Source organism: Tauraco erythrolophus, chromosome 16, assembly GCF_009769465.1.
Source record: "Tauraco erythrolophus isolate bTauEry1 chromosome 16, bTauEry1.pri, whole genome shotgun sequence".
Lineage (NCBI taxonomy): Eukaryota > Metazoa > Chordata > Aves > Musophagiformes > Musophagidae > Tauraco > Tauraco erythrolophus.
Window position 1 is genome coordinate 1,243,998 of NC_141480.1, and position 13,109 is coordinate 1,257,106.

The following is a 13,109-nucleotide window of genomic DNA, read 5'->3' on the forward strand; positions in this document are numbered from 1 at the left end:
TACATTTGGGGTAACTTCACCCCAATCTGCACCAAATGCCACCGGTTGACTTTCTGCTGTTGAGGGCAGTTTCACGGCCGAGAATCCTCTGCCCCTCCAGACAAAATCACGTGCAGATCTGTTCTTAGGGGTGTCCCGTGGCTCGTCCCCGTTCCCACGAGCAGCTCTCTTAGGAGACAGAAAAGATGCAAACCCCGACCAGCCGTGCGAGGACGTATCGAGGGAAGACGAAATAATTGTGTATCATGACACTGCGTGGAAGGCAAAGCTTTCAGTAGCAATGGCCCTGGGGTTGGGGACCTGGGGTCGGGGACTTCCCAGGGAACCTCTCACACCAGCTCCCGGCCATCCCACCCAGGACATCGCACTCCGCTGGGACCACAAATGTCAAGTTTGAAACCCTCAGTCCCAGCATACAACCGCTCATCTTAAAAAGAAATTTAGATAAGGCTTTTCTGGAGGAGCTATAATTACAAGGTTTTACCTAATCCCTAAAAAATGCCACTTTTTGTTTGGCAGTCAGCAGACCCACCCCTCGGGGCTGGCCTTCGCGATTAAAACCCGGATTAGGCAAAAGCCCATCGCTTCGGGCTCTGGGCTGAGCTCTGCACGGCTGCACCGCGCGGCGCCGGGGCGAGACGCTTCTCCCGGAGCGGTCACCGGCTGTGGGTCGCTGTGTGCCACCCGAACGGTGCCAGGCACACGCCGGGTGCTCAGGGCTTTAGCCACCTGACGAAGGGCAGCAGAGGACCCGTGGTGGTGGCGGAGGGTCCCGGGGGAACCCCGGCCCTGAGCCGCTGGCCCCGACAACGCCTCTCCCAGCTCTTGGCTTTCAGTGGAGCCGCAGTGGCTCCCGGCCAGCCGGCCACAATGCGGTGGAAGGAAGAAGAAACAGCTTTGTTTTGCCCAAAGCCTCGCAATTAATCAAGTTCCTATTTCCTCATGGTCCCACTTTACCTACCCCAAACGCACCGGGCAGTTCCTACGCCACGGGAGGATCCGGGCACCCTGCGCCGACGAGGTTTTCTTTGCAATTTTGCGTGAACAGAGAGAACCACAAAATGAAGATAAAGTGAAAGCAAACGTCTTTACCATGGCAAGCACCGCCAGGATGGCATTAAGAGTTTGATGCAAGGTGGGAAGCCCCCGTGCAGGCTGGCAGCCCCAACCTGCCGGCTGCTGTCCCCTTGGACACTCTCGCGGGCACCAGCTCTCCCACCAGGGCGAAGAGGACCCCTCGAGCACAAACTACCCCATTTCTATAGCGACACACGACAATACCAAAAAACAGTGCGTTTTCCTGGTCTTTTTCCAAATTAAAAGTGGGGCTGAATACTGAGGTGGGGGGAGAGTGGGTAAGAATCCAGGTTCCTCAGGGACAGGAGTACTTGATTTATGAGAAAATTTCTTAAACAGAAGTCCCAGAGATGCCATTTCAGAGAGACATTCCCAAAGTGGCTGACGGGAAGGCAGGATGAGGGTGGGACCAGCTCCTGCGCCTTCTGCACCTCTAATTGCCATTATTCTTCAGGAATATAAACAACACGAGCAAAAGAAAAGAAAGCCATGAAAGTCTCTGCAAAGCAAGGGCAAGTGAGCAACAAGGAGAGGAACTGAAGAGGTCAGGCAGGTTAAGGGCTCATTTCTGACACACCATGACCGCTCTGGATGGAGGACGGATGGGCAGATGCAGTGCAGCGGGTGCTGCCTGCTCCCTCCTGCCTGCTCCGTCCAGCTCAGCTGGGGTAGGGGGGAGGCAGTTGGACCCTCTGCCAGCCCACCCTGAGCCCCAGTCCCTCATCAGCACTGCATGGAGGGCTCACCAGCTCCCCTGGCCGTGTGCAGGGCAGAGCCTCTGGCTGATGGCCTCTGTATGGTTTTACATTAAGCTATAGATAAATTCTTTCCCTTTAAAAGCATTGCCGAGTTCCTATCTCCTGAACCTCACTCATCCTTCTGAAATGAGTAACAGACTTAGATACGGAAAATACAGCTCGAAATCATGAAGTGCATCGGTTCTGCACCTCACTTACATCGTTTGATAACAGGGAAGGGATTATTTCAGAAATACTCTGACCTGTAAGCCTGATCTCCAAGAAACACTAGCACAGTGGGAAAAAGAAGCTCTGAAATTCCCCAGCAGGTCTGTGCATGGAGGCTCCTCCACACCCCGGCACTGCCGCACTCACCGCACCCTGCCAAGGGGAACCAGCAGCTGCCTGAGCAGAGCTGCTCTCAAACCAGTTACCTGTGACCAGTTAAACAGCAGGGAGGGCTTTAGGAAGGAGAAGGGGAATAAACAACTGGAAGGGGCTCGGCTGCGTGTGCACCTTTCCTCCTACCCACATCCATCGGCAAGCAGGGGTGAGCACGGCTTCGAGCGCACGACCGCTGCCGAGACCGGCGGGATGCGATCCGCTCCTCCGGCACGCTGTGCTCCGGGGCTCCGCACGGGATTTGGGGGGGGGGAGCAGCAGGAGCCGTGCCCCCGGCACACGCAGCCTGCCCGTGCTCCATCTGCGTCGCCTCCAGGGATGCGGAATCTGGAGAGGACACATCTCAGCTCAGATGGGGGATCCCACCTTTGGCACGTGGCCAGTACCAGTGAGAAAAAACAGCTGAACTTTAAACTGTGCAAATTTGACCTGTACATCGGAAATGGGAAAATGAAAGGCTGTACTGCTGTTTGCAGAGCGGTGGTTCTGGATAAGCCCAAAGCTCAGACCCCGAGGCTAACGGGCTTTGCAGTTAGTGGCAGAACTACTTGTACAATCCCAGCAGAAGACAGGAATGGGTGACGAAAGAGGGAGAAAAAAGGGAAGAGTAATTTAACATGGATGTTACTGTGGATGTATATATAACCCACTGGACTGCAGGCACCCCCTCCTCCCTCCTGCGCTGCCGCTGGCTCATGACCCCCGGGGCAGACCGGAGCCTTGGCAGCCCGCCGGCACCATACCCCCTTCTTCATCCCATGGGATGACCTCGTTTTGCTCCTTCTGACACCCAGCAGAAGCATTCCGCTGACACGGATGGCCAATCTTTTTTGCCAAGTCAGCAAGATGTTATCTGGTGAGCGCAACAGTTTGTTATTAACCGTCTTCGTTCGCGTTTTAAAGGTCTGGAAAACGCAGCGGTGACCACCGAGCATCTCCCTTGCAAGACCGGCTGGTTCCACTTCGCCCACAGCTCATCTAACACCGCTGTCGGAATTAGTAACTTCAGCTGCAACCGGACATTTTCCTCGCTTGAAACTGAACACTGCTGAGCAGCTGCTGTCCTGGCTCTTACTGCTGAATCCAGTGTGATAAAGACGGGATTTACTTTTAGGATGCAAAATCCCAGGGCAGGACAGAGGGCAGAGACAAGCCTGCTGCTGCTGCTGCCCATAGGACACACCGCCTTGGCCTCTCCACCTCCACCTACCCAACTGGACACCCAACGTAACATACGACAAATACCTGTAACAAAACCCCAAATGAAACAAAGAAGTAGCTGAGCATTTCTAGACCTTCAGCTAAAAAGGCAGAAATGCCAGTATTTTGTGACAGCAGCTGACAGACATGGAGATCATCCCTGACGGGTTAACTGCAGCCATGAGAACGCTCAGCTTTGCCAGGACTGCACGAGTTCATCAATGCTTCAAAGCACTATTTTATAGGAAAACAGATCCACTCCTGAGGACAGGTTTGTTCCACTGCAGGAGTTAAGCTGGCTGAGAGTCGGGGTGCCCGCACGACCACCGTGTCGCCCACGGGAGCCGTGCTCCTTCGAGCGCTCGCAGACGTAACCTCTCTGCTGTGCTTTCATCAGGCTCTGCTCGGAGAATAAAGCGGCCCCGTCCCGCAGCCACGCGGTGCCGAGTGAAACCGAAGCTGAAGATGGCTGTGAAGAGCTCTCGGGCTTTCACAGCCTGCAAGTAACTCCCCAGACATGCTCTCTGTGTGCCTTCAGGGGGGTCTTTCTATAAATAAAAGAAGTTTACTCCAGCTGCCAGCTTCACACGCCATCCAGAAAGCAAGAAACCCTCCCCTGAAACCACCACCAGCTTCTGCTGCCCTTCACACCTGGCTCACCTTCCCGCTGGCAGGGCAGGGACACGGCTCCTGAAACAAGAAGGATTTGTTCTTACAGTAATTTGACTAATGAGGCAGGGTGCAGGAAAGTTCACATCCCTCCTACTACTGACGACTCCACAAAAGTCTAAAAAAAACCCAGAAAAGCAAAACTAAACAATTTATTTTTGCTGCAGAAATCTGCATTCAGTGTGGGTACGGGGAGCGGAGGTGCTGAATAAGGCTCTGTCATGTTTACGTGGTTATTGTTCAGAGCGGAAAAAGTGACTTAAATTCTGCAAGGAACCAGCAGCATTTAAAGGTCTATTTACTCCTCCTCGCGCGCTTTCGCTCGCGTGTGTCACAGCTGGTAACTGCTGGAGCTGTTTGCGCTTTTAAGAGATTGTTTACTGCAAAAAATCACATGCGGTGCTGTTTGATACATCGGTGATGCCACACTGATCCGTCCGCCGTTAGACACAGGTCTGGGATCAGGAGGGAGATCGGCGCAGAGGGCAGGGATGGGGCGATGGGAGAAGGTGCCAGCAGCACGGTGGTTTGTTCCAACGTGCCGTCACCCTCCGTGCCAGCCCCACCGCTCAGCCCAGGCCAACAAGAATCACTGACAGAGGCTGTTCTGCACAAACATTAATACTTGAAATTTCTCTCATTTTTGGGCAGGGAAGAAGAACTGTTGTTCAAGTTTTAACTGGGATGCCTAATGAAGATTTATTCTGGTCCTGTAAATCAAAAAGTACATGGGAATAACCTCTCTTCCTTAGATTAATGGGTTCTTTTTTTCATGACCGCTAGAGCTTAGATCCGCTCCTCATTTCTTTCCATACTTGGGGAGGGCAAGAAACAGCCATACTCGGTCAGTGGGAAAACAAAGTAAAATGCAAACAGACACGGGATGACTAAATCCAAGCTTCCCAGAAAGGTGTAGGGAGGAGGAGGCACCCTCAGACCCAGACAGTGTTGTCAGGTCGGTTGCATCTCCTTGATGCTCTACGGATCTCCACAGCGCTCACTTAGGGCGTTAAATCGAGGTGATGCTGCACGGGAAAAACAGCCAAGCTTCTGCAGAAAGCACAAGTACCACCTCTGTTCATGAGGGGACCTGCAGGAAGGTCCCCTCTCCCCAAGCTCTGCCCAGCACAGTGTGGGGTCTCGGATGCAGCCGTCGCGGAGGCAGGGTGAGCGACGGGCACAGCGCTGCCGGCTCGACCTCACGCACGGGAGAGCGGCCGACGGCGGCACAACGCGTACCGTGGGACTCGCGATGCCAAAGGCACAGGGGCAGGTTGGCAGGAATCCCTGCCCATGGCTGGGGAAGGAGAGGTCAGGCGAGCAGAAACGGCCAGGTCCTCCCAGGCACCCTGTCACAAAGGCAGCCCAGAAGTGGGACGTTTTTGCCTCTGAGAACACTGCTAAATCATCTTCCAACAGAGACAGGGGGTCTACAACTTCAGAAATCAACAAGTCTCTAGGATAGCATTAGAAACCTGTAGGAAGCAACTGTTCAGAACCATTCCTGAAGTCCTGCCAGGCTGCGCGTCACTTTGGCAGAGGCAGTGGAGCAGTCCTGCGGTGGCAGAAAAGATTAAAAAGGGCAAGGGATAGGGATAAAATAAGTGCTCAGAGCCACCACTGGGAAACATTACTGCAAAGACGTGGCCACGGACTTCAAAAAACATTAAGTGTCCAGCTTTTGCACTTTAGTCCTATTTTCTGGGCATGAAACAGCAGCCAGCCTGTCTACCCACCAGCAGCCATCCACCACGGCTCCCCTGGGGAGCAGCAGCAGGTCATCCCAGCACTGCCCAAGGTGGGCCAACAGAGGGGGTGCACACTGTCGCTGGAAAGGGGCACCTGCAGCACCCGGGCAAGCATCCCTCGAGCTGGCTGCGAATCTGGGTGCTCTGCTACCTGCCCGAGCCCCTCCTGTGCACCTCTGATGCTCACCTCCCCTTCTGAAGAAAAGGCAGAAGCCCCCAGGCGTTGTTTGCACATTCACACCTACGGGAGTGCAGGCTGGCGACCTCGTGGAGTTGCAACGCAAAAATGCAGCCCATGGAGTTACCTGGTGTGCACCATCCGGCCCCACTCCGCCTTCGGAACAGCCCCACACAAGAAATGACTGTGACAGGAGACTCCGAAACCCTCACGACTCCATCTACCTCTCCAGCAAGTTTTGGCCACTGTTTATTTTCCAAACTGTGACACACCAGTTGTTCAGCTTTGCAAACAACTGTAAAAGCTTGCAGCAAGTCGCAGGTAGGACGTCAGCCAGAAGTACCCAGTATGACACCCAACGGCTGGTTTAAGGCTGAGATATTGTGCTTATTTTAAGCACTAAAAGGTGATTCTAATGAGGCTGTGATAGGACTCCTGCCTGTGTTTGCAGCACCCACCTCTGCTTGGCCTCAGCCACATTCAAGCACTTGGAGCTGCCACCCATGCACCCAGCACGGCGGGGCCCCGCACACGCCACAGCCCTTCGAATAATACAGGGGACACTGGTGAGGCTAGAAATAAATAAAACAGAGAACAAAACATACAAAGCCAACACCCACCAAGGTGTCACCCCACGTCAGAGGCTTCGCAGGTACAGCTGTACGGTTCTCTGGTTCTGTGGTTCTGCCACCGCAGAGCCACCATAGCAAGGAGCTTTTTAAAAAGGATTTCAAAAACCGCAATCTTAAATCTTTTGGTTTTCATCATCACACGATTTAGCGTGAAGACCTGCCCCGCTTCAGCTGAAGTACGTATCTACGCTAGAAAGGCAGCACTTGGGGTTCTTGTTTTGCCATGTTTTCTATGGAAGACGTTTTCTGCAGGGGCAGGATAAAGCAACTCGACGCTTCTCTAAAAACAAATCCCCCACGGTGGGGCTGCGGTGGCCGCGGCAGCCAGCCCCATCCCTCCGCGCCCCGCCGCAGGGACAGCTCTGGCATGGGACAGAGTCCTGCTGACTCACCCAGTACAACTCCTGCCCAGAGCAGTTTTTCCATTAAAATAAAACCAGCCCTAATAAATAAATGCATTCCCATAGTAAAACCCCGACTGGTGGCTGGGAAGGACAAGCCTTCGCCCTGCAGCAAAACAGTTTCCCTCCCGGTCGGTGAAGGAGGACGGCGCTCCAGGGAAGGCGAGCCTGAGAACGCACGCATTCCCCTCGGGAGGAGGACGGGGTAACGGCTCCGGGGTGGGGGGACCTCGGCCCCAGCACGGGGGCTGCTGTGATGCTCATGGCACCCAGAAGCTGGGAAAGTGGCACGCACTCATGGAGGGGATTTAGGAACCAGCCGAGCTCCCCGTGGAGCAGACATGGGGGATACATGAGCATTTACACGGGAGCCAAGAGGCTGTTGTAAACAAAAGCTCAAAAACCCATCTCATTTCACAGAGAATGCTCACAAATTTTAGCACTGTGCATTTAAAGACAACCTTCGGATGCATCAGTGCTGACTGCAGCAAAAGGAAAACAAGAACTCCCCCAGACCTGCAGTCCTGAGTGTCTGTACTCCAACAAGTCTCCCACTGAGATCAACAGGAGTTATTTCCACAAGAACATCAGTTTCCAGTGTCATGAGAAGCAAGAACATCAAAACGATCCAACTCCTTTCCCTGCGGTTTCCCAAAGTGCTTTTGCAGAGGGTGAGCAGCTGTGCCACAGCTCCTGGCACAGTGGGCAGCGCAGCATGGGACACCCACTTGGGCCCTACCACGGCTTAAAGGATGAAGGTGGAAGCACTGAATCCAGCTGTGGCCCGTGGGAAGGAGGCAACTAGTGATGGTTTTATGAAGGTTTGATGGTCTTGGGCACACTGCTGTCCCTGCCCTTGGCTGGGCTGGAGAGCAGCTCCAAGGTGGACACCGCTTTGGGGCAACACATCGCAGCTTTCCCTGGGCACAGGACCAGAGTTTGGAACCTTGTAACCAGCAGAAGAAATGGGGTTTCCCCTTCACAGCTGTGGCGCTCTGCCCGCTTCATGGCACATACAAGAAAGTGACACAAAGGCACTGATGGGCAATGCACTGGTGCCACGAGACAACACAAGCAAGGATTTCAAAGCAACGTTAATGTCTAAAGCTCATCACGTGCCCACTCTGCCCATTGCCCTCCTTAGGTGGGTACCCATCACAGGACAGCTTTGGCCGAGATGAGCCTGGCAGGGCGGTGAGGCTGGACAGGATGCAGGGGGTCACCGTGCTCACCCAAAGGGTGAGAGATGCACCAACATCTAAAGGCACCAAACCCCGGAATAAAGCAAGAAAAGGTCCTAATTAACGAAGGCATTTCCCCTGAATGGAAATCCCCAGCAGCCCGTTTGTTTTCAGTGACGCATTTTGCAGAAAACAAGGACCAGGTCAAATGTTGGTCTGGAGCAGTTTTTCCTTCACTAACCTTCGCTGTCGTCCCATTAGGGAGGCAGAGGTCCCTTTCTCGAAGGGAAGGAAACACCAAATCCAGGATTCTTTTGTGCTTGTTCTCTTAAATAAGAGTTTCTTCTTCAGAAAGAAATGCCTTTTTCTTTGGAGGAGGAAAGCAGGACTTCCTGGCCTCCGCACACCTGGAATTTTACAGCTCCTCAGCTGCAGGGTTTGGATTTTGGCGAGTGCTGGCTCCCAGCTCAGCCAGCTGATCAGCGCAGGGGCAGGCTGCTGGCAAAGCCAGCCCCTCCTGAACGGGCCTTCAAACAGGATGGCCCCGGTCCACGGCCAAAAAAGTACAGAAAACGGTGCAGAACACAAGAAAAAACCCGAAGTCCTGAAGCAGAGCTCAAAGACGGGTCTCAGAGGACTGGCAGAGAATCGGGCAGGGTTTTGAAGAAGCGCAGAGGGTGAGGCACCCCGAGACCTTCCCTGCTGCCGCACACCCTGACCGTGGGGCCGGTAATTCCAGGGGAGCACCGGAACCCCTTGCGCAGCAGCAACAGATCCTGCGGATCGATGGCCGTGCGTGTAGCTGCCCAGGGCTTCCTGCAAAGCCCAACTGACTCAGCTGGTTAAAAAACCAGAAGTGGCTTTATGCAGATATTATTTGGGTAGTCCCGCAGAGCAGCAACCACAAAGCCGCCGGGATACTGGCACCATCCAGACACCCTGCGCCGACCCGGAGCGCAGCCTGTAAACATTGCCGGACAGGGCTGGGGGATAAACCCGCTGCTGGCAGCCTTCCTCGCCCTCCTCATCCTCACCACCGCAAACCAACACGTCCCGCAGAGTGCTGACTGCTGAGGACAAAATGCCACGGACCTGCCAAAACCGTGGGCACAGACTTGTGCTCACGGGTAAGTGGGCACAGAGGGGCTGAAGCGACATCCACACGTACTGTTTAAAAAGAATCAAATGAAGTCAGACACTTCATTTCTTATTGAAAGAGTGGATTAAAGATATTTTAAATATTTGGGGTTACAGAGAAGAAAATATTTGCCTGGTGGTATTATTCACCTTAAGACTCGCTTTTCAACCTTTAGCTCAACATTGACTGAGAACTCGGTATTCCTGCATGTGTAAAAATTATCCCATAATCTCTGGATTTGAGGAAAAGCACCAAATGCCCCCAAAGCTGTAAGAGCTGCTGGTGCTACTCTGCTCATCACTACTTCACTTTGCAGAATTGTAAAGGCCCCTTAACTGGTGGCAAGCAAACACTTTCACTGTTGGTCTGCTCAATTAATTCCTTGGAAACAGCAAGATGCCTCTGTTCCCCAAAGCCCCACATAGCTTTATCTGATTTATTCTGCTGAACTTCTTTATGATTTCCTTTAAAAAAGAAATTATTAAGAAGAGGCAACTCTTGGAATCTGAAAAACTGCAAATGTGGCAAATAACTCCTGTAAGGTCACAGATTTCAGGCTCACAAACCTCGCTGTATTATAAGTCACATCATATTTTTCCCCCTCGAAGGATAAATAAACTAAAAACATCCTGTTGGGGGAATGGTATGTGACTGACTTCCAGAGCTTCAACCGACAGTACGGGCATGAGATACCGACGCATCTTTACTCAGTGCATAACACACGTAACGTGCAACCTTCATTTAGAGGCATCCTACCTTCTGGGTGCTCTATTCTGCCACCACGATGCTCCTCGCAGGCGGCTTTCTGGCAGTAGGCAAATCCAGGGAGAGCAGGCGAGGCGCGGAGCAGAGCCGTACCCACCCCGCTCCCCGAGTCGGCGCCAGGCGATGCTGGGCTGGTTGGGTCTGCATGCAGCTGATGGTTTTAGTGGCAGTAATGGTGAGGAGAGAGGCAGAGCGGATGGATGAGAGCCAGAGCCTGTCCCCTGCTCGCACACACGCTCCTGCAGGCAGCAGTGCCAGTTGCCCGCTCTGTACTTACCTTTCTGCCCGTGCAGACCACCGCAGGCGGGCACCTGAGCTGTGCCCGCACACTGGTAGCGAGGGCTGCACCCTCAGCCCCCCAGACTCCAACCCCTGCTCTCAACCGAGCCAACAGTTCACCATCTCTACCAGTACCCACCCTGGCACTGAGCCATTTCGAGTCCTTAGGAATCCTTCTGCTGATAACCAGAAGAAAGCAGCTAAAGGAAAAATGCCACCATCTACTCCCAAGGGACTGGGGGCTTCTACGGTTGAGTGGGAACTGGAAGTGTTTGGAGCCTGTGGGAGGACCAGAGGGGTGGGAAGGAAGGTCTCCCTTAATTGAGAAGGTCGCCGCATACGGCAATGCTACAAACTGCCGTGGTGGGAGCAGCGTTCCTCCCGGCCGATCCATGGGGACGGGCAGGGGCGTGCCGAGGAGTGCCGAGGGGAAAATTGGCTTCAGCTTGCAAGGACTGCAACGGCTCTTGAAGATCTGAGCAGATCTTCACATGTACGAGGAGGGGAGGTTCTGTGGGAAAATGCTATCGGGCCCGGCAGAGCCGCGGCAGGAAGGAAATTCCCCCAGCAGGGACGGCCATCGGCGCGAGGGCTCAGCTGTGTCAAGTTCAGGGGACTTCATAAATAACTCGGCCGTCCCCAGGGAGTCATTGCTAAGGTCGCTATTTTTTCCCTTGAACTTTCCAGATGAAGGAAGCAATAGCAGAAGCAATGGCACAGATTTGGCCGGAGATCAACTGTACTGACAACAGTCACAGAATTTAACTCAGAAGAAAAGTCCTTTGTGTTTGCTGGAGTTATCACCAGATGGGTCGAGCAGTTCGAGCAGCAACGCGGAGTTCTGCTTGAAAACTACTCCACATGTGCAAAATAATCAGAGCTGAAACTCGCTGGCAGATATAATCCACAGTAACTAATTCCACCGCTTAGACCCAGTTAAAAATGCAGGGCACATGCTAGGTGCCCATTAAAAATTAAAATGTTAAATTGTATTCTTCAATAAACTGCTGGGACTCGGAGTAAGAAGCAGCCCTGATTAAAGATTAAGGACAGAGAGCCTATAAAACACTAATTACCACTGTACTTACAGTGAATTTGGCCTGTTGGGTTTAATTACTTCTAGTTCAAGATCACTCGAGTTCAGGCTGGGCTGGGGAGCGCTGTTGGAGTTGAGGAAGCTGTTTACGTTTGAAGAGATGACGGATTCCAGGCTGGAGTTGATGATACTGTTCCTGTTCTCCTCTAAAAAAACATCAAAACCCAAGAATCATCAGCCGTCTCACACAGCTGCCATCACACACAAAAGTACAGAGCACGCTGCTGCGAAGGCACCGAGCGCTCCTCGCAATGGTCCCTGCCCTAACGCAGGCAGGGCAGCATCTTAGCACATCTCAGAAAACAGGCAGTTAATTTACAGAGATATTATACACTAAACTATAAGAAATAGCAGGTAGTCTTTTTTTTTCTTTTAGATGCAGCTACATTTTAAATGAATACCATTTTTAGGAAGAAAATATTCATTTTTCTCAAGGCATTAATATTTTATGTTCCCAAAGACATCGGAAGAACCATGCAACCCGAAAAAAATTAAAATGCAAACTACATACAGGAATGGATTTCTCTGTGACTGTCAAGGGACTAAGCATTTGTGTGACAGAGCAGGATAACATTTTAGAACAAGAAAAGGACGGATCACACAGTTAAAGTTTATCTCAGCAAAAAATGCTTCAGCCTAGGGCTTGACATCAACTACTATCGATCTCTCCTGGCCAGGACTATAACCCAAAAGCAGCAGAGGAGAAAGGGGAAAGGGGATGGGGTCTCCACTCCACTTCAGCTCAGCTCCTCTAAAATACAGAACAGCTGAGGGTCAGAAACTCAGCATTATATCCGATCCGAAACAGTGCCTCATGCCCACTCCTGCCGCAGTGCCAGGGAAACGCTGGCACTGCTCTGCTGGCAACGTGGAGGCTTCTTACAGCTTCTTGTTTCCCTCTATCACATTATGTTATGAGATTTCCTCCTTATTTGTATAACTTCAGCAGCGAGGAAGGAAAATATTATGCATCCCAAACCGACACCCGCAGCATGGGCTCCCTCCTCAGCTCTACATCGGATTACCTAAAATCACATTAATTCATTTTCATAAGATGCCTTTTCCGTATCAGCAGTAATTGTAATTGTGGGAAGCAATTATCATCACTGATGGCATGGAAAGCAGCCCTGTTGCAGAGAACTGCTACTTCTGTGATGATGTTTTCCTGAACTAGTCACCTGCTGGAAAACATAATGAGTCCTACTTCAGTGATAAATCTTTCAAGAAACTATTTTTCCCGTGTACACTTATATGATCAAGTTACTACCAAAAAGCACACAGTACTAGGGAATCCCTTCTTCTCAATCCCTTTAAATTGTACACCTCTGCTTGTGTTAGAAGGAGAACGTGTAATACCCATCCATATCCTGCACGCATTTAAGGAAGGATAAAAGAGTGCAAGAGGAACTGCTGGGATGTGTGAAAAGTTAATCCTGAACACAGGGCAGAAAGAAATCGTCTGCGTTTCTGTGAAATAGCTCGGCAGCAGCGTTGTCTCAGCGTGGCCGTGTGGCAATCTTTGCCACCGCTTCAAAGGGAAAAGCCTACACGGGCCAAAGGTTTGCGGGTGCCCGGGGAAGGGGCAGAGTCTGACGCTCCGTGTCCC

The 13,109-nt window shown here is 52.2% G+C and overlaps 1 protein-coding gene across 5 annotated transcripts in view; it reads right to left on the minus strand.

The window, feature by feature from the left end:
• Nucleotides 1-13,109, minus strand: part of ARHGAP26 (Rho GTPase activating protein 26) — a 141,568-nt gene that overhangs the window by 21,800 nt on the left and 106,659 nt on the right. For all 5 annotated transcript variants that reach the window (XM_086621834.1, XM_086621833.1, XM_086621832.1 and 2 more), the window contains one exon: nt 11,496-11,649. In XM_086621834.1, the coding sequence (XP_086477960.1) occupies nt 11,496-11,649 (154 nt within the window). The remainder of the gene's footprint in view (nt 1-11,495; nt 11,650-13,109) is intronic.